Source organism: Chrysochloris asiatica, unplaced genomic scaffold (genome assembly GCF_000296735.1).
Source record: "Chrysochloris asiatica unplaced genomic scaffold, ChrAsi1.0 scaffold00006, whole genome shotgun sequence".
NCBI classification, from domain to species: Eukaryota; Metazoa; Chordata; class Mammalia; order Afrosoricida; family Chrysochloridae; genus Chrysochloris; species Chrysochloris asiatica.
The window spans coordinates 25,955,086-25,960,999 of record NW_006408524.1 but is presented as its reverse complement, the minus strand read 5'-3'; the positions used below and the strand labels follow the sequence as shown (position 1 = coordinate 25,960,999).

At 37.7% G+C, this 5,914-nt stretch overlaps 1 protein-coding gene across 1 annotated transcript in view; it reads left to right on the top strand.

Moving 5' to 3' along the window:
- SNX10 (sorting nexin 10) overlaps positions 1-5,658 on the top strand; it is a 41,306-nt gene extending 35,648 nt beyond the window's left edge. The window contains exons 5-6 of the mRNA XM_006832197.1: positions 4,908-5,120; positions 5,577-5,658. Of these exons, the coding sequence (XP_006832260.1) occupies positions 4,908-5,120; positions 5,577-5,658 (295 nt within the window). The remainder of the gene's footprint in view (positions 1-4,907; positions 5,121-5,576) is intronic.
- The last annotated feature ends 256 nt before the right edge of the window (positions 5,659-5,914 follow it).

The window sequence follows — 5,914 nt, the reverse complement described above, 5'->3', positions numbered from 1 at the left end:
CACATATATATATATATATATATGTACACACACATATATTTTTAAATAAGTCTTTGCGTTCAATAGAGGGCACCACAGCACAGATCATGAATATCTTCAAATGAATATTTGTAGCTTTTATATTTTTTTCTTATGGTAAGAGGGAAACAGGCTGAGTTAAAAAAGTTTTTTCTACATCAAACAGCTAAACTTCTACACATTTTACGCATGTGCGTATATATTGCTATGCTGGGTTCAGTAGCTCCAGGACACTTTCAGCTAGGATTAAATGATTTTGCATAGCTACGTGTTTTTCTCAACTAAACCAATGTGGTGGTGGTGGTTATGTGCCGTGGAGTCGGTTCCAACTCATAGCAACCCTGTACAGGGTTTCCAAGGCTGTACATCTTTACAGGAGCAGAAAGCTTCATCTTTCTCCCGCGGAATAGCTGGTAGATTTGAACTGCTGACCTTGGGGTTCGCAGCCTGATTGGTAACCACTATGCTACCAGAGCTTTATATGTATATTAAAAACCCAAACACCAAACCCACTGCCATGGAGTTGATTCTCACTCATAGCCAACTCCATTGGAGTTAACAGGAGGAGCAGACAGTCTCATCTTTATCCCTCTGGGCGGCTGCTGGGTTTGAACCAGTAACTTTGAGGTTAGCAGCTCAAAGCTTTATCCACAGCATCAATATATGTTGTTGTTATGTGCCACTGAGCTAGTTTTGACTCATAGTTATGCTGTATAGGGATTCCAAGGAGTGGCTGCTGGGTTTGAACCACCAATCTTGCAGTTAAGCAGTTCAGTGCTTATCCTGCAGTGCCACACTATGACAGTACACCTAATAAAATTATGTTGAGGAAAGCCAGATTTTTAATAGTTCAGGAGAAATACAGATTTGCTTTGTTTAAGATTTTTATAGAGAAGGAAGTAACTTTTTACTTGTGTTGTAAATACAGCTTTTCAGCATTTCCTTTAAAATTCTAAAGGCTATTTTTTGATCCTTTATAAAGGTTTAAAAATCATATGTATTTGATTTTATGAAGGCTTCTAAAATGACATTGACTATTTTACAGAAACTCTTTAAGTCTGAAGTTGATTTTCTGCTATTAGATTTGCTTGTGGAAATGTGGCAGAAGTACGAGTAAGGGAAAAAATGGGATTTACTATCACTATGGTGGCAGTCACAATACTCTGACGTACTAATTCAAAATAGGACTTAAATGCACTGATAATGCTTACAAACCAAACACTCAAAATTTTACATTTAAAATTTTGGAATGAAATATCTGATTACAGAATAAAAGCACAAAAACATTAAAAAAAATTATTTTGACTTATTTAAGACAGATAACCACTGAGTAAAGAGTCTTGGTAGCACAGTGGTTAAGCATGGTGCTGTTAACCAACAGGTTAGCCCCTCTGTGGAGAGAAATGTGGCAGTCTGCATCTCTAAAGACTGCTGCTGTTGCTGTTAAGCGCTGTCGAGTCCATTCCGATCCATAGCGACCCTGTATAGGGTTTCCGAGGCTGTAAATCCATTCGGGAGCAGAAAGTCTCATCTTTCTCCCATGGAACAGCTGATAGTTTGGAACTGCTGACGTTGAGGTTTGCAGCCCAATTCATAACCACTATGATACCAGAGCTCCTTTTCTAAAGATTGTTAAGTGCCGTCAAGTCGATTCCGATTCATAGTGACCCTGTATAGGTTTTCTTGAACCGCCAACCTTGCAGTTCAAATGGTTTTGCAGTCTGGCACATTAACCCACAGTGTCACACCAGGACTAAAGATTTCAGCCTTGGAAACCCTATGGGGCAGTTCTACTGTCCTAGAGGGTCTCAATGAATTGGAATCAACTCAACACAAAGTAGATTTTTACCCATAGAAATGTGGCACCATAGATTTAGCCAAAGAGACAGCAATTCAAGAAGTAAACCTGTGCTGAGCAGACTCACTGTCTTTGAACCCTGGGAGTGTGTGGATGTTCCCTTCCCCGCACCTCTCCGTCCCTTGTCTGAATTGTGAGCTGGCTGGTATGCTTGGCCTCGCTCTTCACTTGTATGTCCTCCAGATGGCAGTATTAAGTAGAAAAGAAAGCCCTGGGAAATAATGAATCTAATGTACAGTAAAATTGGAAATTGAATTATAGCTCAAGAAAAAGGACAGTAGCCTTGAGGTCCTGATCAACCTGGACTCTGATCACTTTTGTTTGCTGTACCCATGTGTTAGGTTACTAGCAAGTTAATAACAACACGTGAGCAGTTCAAGGCTCAGTAGAATTGCTTTAGACATGAAATAAAGCTAAAATGAATTTGTGTCCGATATCATTGGCATTAGTGCTCATTACTTTTGTGGCGTAATGCCTCAAACCACCTAAAATCAATTTTAAAGATTACCCATTATTTTATAAAGAAAATAAAACACACTTCCAACAGAAACAGAGCAGTAAGTATAATCCTCTGAACAGTTCCTTGTACTGGCCTGGCAGGAAACCACTGTCAGGAGAATACAGGAAACACTCTGCTCCAACTTCACAGCGAACCTAAGTTCATATTAATGGGCTGTTGCTATATAACTCTTCTCTTAATTTGAAGTATTTAAAACAAGAGTGATAAACATTTGGAAACATAGCAAATAAATCTGAAGAGTAGTAAAAGGGATTTACTACTGTACTACTTGGACTTGGTAAATTTATCTTTGTCATCTTCTGGGAGAACCCAGGAAAGAGGATATGGAAGGAGAGGAAGTATTTAGCTGAAGCTTCCTTGAGAGATTGTCTTGTAAAAAGTGCAAAGGTTTTACTTTCTCCTTCTGTAGGTCAGTCAAGAGTATTTTCTCAAACTCCATTTGTAAACCTCGTGAAACAAAGGGGATGGCTAGATTGTGGCTTGGATACTTTGCATTTTTAGACATTTGCTTACTTGAACAAATAATTATATTTTCTTTTGAAGAAAAGGACATGGTATTCTAATGACCCTTGTGTTTTAAGTAAATTGGTGTGGTGCTGTAGGATAAGCACTGGACCGCAAGGTTGGTTTGAACTGCAAGGTTGGCAGCAAACTCACCAGCCACTCCTCAGAAACCCTATACAGGGTTGGTATGAGTCAGAACTGACTCGACAGCACTTAACAACCAACTACAACAACCTGAAGAGATGTGTTTTCATCATTATTGGTGTAAGGATCCCTGGTAGTGGAGTGAATTTCATGTTGGGCTACTAACCACAAGCCCGGCAGTTCGAATCCACTAGCTGTTCCACAGGAGAAAGAGGGCACTTTCTGTTCCCATAAAGACTAAAAGCCTTGGAAACCCTATACAGGGTCGCTATGAGTTGGAACCAACTTGACGGCATTTAGCAGCAGATGCAATGATTGGTTTAAAAATGCAGAAAATAAGGTTTATTTTGTCAGAAACATATGATCTCTATTTCATAAATCTCTGTGAAAAAAATCCCATGTTGGACAAAATTAAACTTTGGTTTCAGTGTTTTCTAGGTTTGTCCCATACAAGTGTCTTGTTGTTAAGTGCCATTGAGTTGGTTCCGACCCATAGGTTTTCCAAGGAGTGACTGGTGAATGTGAACCACTGACTTTGTGGTGCAAACCGACCTTGTGGTCCACTACTTATCATACAGTGCCACACCAGGACTCCAATCATACCTTGTTGCTGTTTGTTGGTAAGTGCCGCTGAGTGGGTTCCAACTCATAGCAACCCTGTATAGTGTTTCCAAGGAGTGGCTGGTGAATTTGAACCGCTGACCTTGTGGTTCAAACCTACCTTGTGGTCTAGTGCTTGTCATACACACTGGGACCTAGTGTATATTCATAGAGATAAAATTATTATATATCAAAACCTTTGCTAAGAAAAGAAAACTAGTTTTTATATAAATGTAAGGATGTATTCTGACTTGATTTCCTGCTGTAAAACATGCATTTCCGAAAAAAAAAAAATATTCACCAATAACATGAATTTGAATGGGTATAGATTTTACTACAGTATTTTTTAATGCTCCATGTAAATTAGTTTTGATGCACTTGAAATCTGTCCTGTTTGTAAAACTTTGATCTTGAAAGGAGAAAGGCTAGTGTGTACCTACGGTAAAATCATAGTTTAAATATTTATTTGTGTTGTGTGTATGTACACACATGTACAAGAGGCTCAAAAAGTTCCTGGAAAAATGGACTTGAAAGATAATGGAATTTTTCCATGAACTTTTTGAGGTCCCCTTGTATATATAACATGTAGTAAGATGGGCTGGGATTCACTTTATTTGGTTGCTTATTTTGACAGCATAAGTATGTAATATTGCTGAAAGTTTTGAAGAAATTTGTAGTCAAATTAGGTATTAAAAAAAAACAAAAACCACCTAGCTCAACTCAGCCCTTGTTAACACATACTTATATACACAATCGTATGCATAATGCTTTAAAATATAAAACATGCTGAGAAATGTAGAGTTTTTAAAATATAAGTTTTAATATCATCAGTAGTTGAGCTTGGATGTTTCATGACAGCCTCTCCAATAAAGATCACTGAACTGACATGCTGGCTGGTTGGCAGTAAAAGATTTTTAAGTAGAATAATTTTTTATGACAATATAAGTAAAATATTTCCATAATTAATCCACATGGTCACAACAGATGGTTAAATTGAAGAAATGTCCTTGAAGTTTTTCTTTTAACAGATGTTCTTAACTATTAGCTCCATGTTTTTACTCACCTAAGTTTCCAAATAATTGAGTAAAAGTGAACATATGCTTTCATCCCTTTAATAGGTACAGTCCATAATTGTAGCAAAGTTTACCACAGTACAGAAATGATGTCAGGGCGTAGCTCTGATGTTTCTCTCTCCTCCTCATCACTGTCCATCCCTGTTAATTTTATCCATTCCGATGGTTTTTCCTTTTTCCTTTTACATAGGGTCCTACAGAATGCACTTTTGCTTTCAGACAGCAGCCTTCACCTCTTCTTGCAGAGCCATCTGAATTCGGAAGACATCGAGGCATGTGTTTCTGGGCAGACTAAATACTCTGTGGAGGAAGCAATTCACAAGTTTGCCTTGATGAACAGACGTTTCCCTGAAGAAGATGAAGAAAGAAAAAGAGAAAATGATATAGATTATGATTCAGAAAGGTATTTCCTTGCATTTTGATTTAATGCACAATGTATTTATATAACACATCGTGTCCATATGCATGTGTGTAGATATATACACACACTTCACTTTTTTGTTGATGTAATAGTAAGATAATGAAAAAATTAATTGACTGAGATTTTATTGAGCTGTGACAGCTCATCATAGTAGTCTTCACACACACCTCCACACTGAATTAATGAATGCAGTAGAAATTCAATTATCTGCATTCTGATTATGTGACTTTCATTTAGTCAGACTTGAATTATTCGCGTTTAAATTATCTAGCTAAAAAAATATCCAACTGCACTCCAAATGGCTAATTAAAAGTCCAAATTTCCTGTCTCTCTTTGTGACTGGAGATAATTAAAGTTCTCCTCTGTTACTCAGGCTTTGAGTGTGTTGTGAAAACCAATTTCCTCTTTTTATTATTTTTCCCCTCTCTTCTTTTCCAGTTCATCCTCTGGGCTTGGACACAGTAGTGATGACAGCAGCTCGCATGGATGTAAAGCAAGCACTGCTCCCCAGGAATCCTGAAAAACAATCCAACTGTTACTATCTTAGTAATATAGCAAATTACGCCCAGTCACAGAGAAGAAAGCTTGCTAATAATATACTCTTACCCAAAGCTCACTGTCATGAGATGCCACATTTAGAGTCTTAGAGACACTGGCTTGTTTATTACTGGTATTTTTATTTTGTCTTGTTTTGGTTAAGCTGCTGTAAAAAGCTAAAAGCCTGTGAATGCCATACATATCCTTTTAGGCAAAACTTATTGGTAAGCAAGATCCGG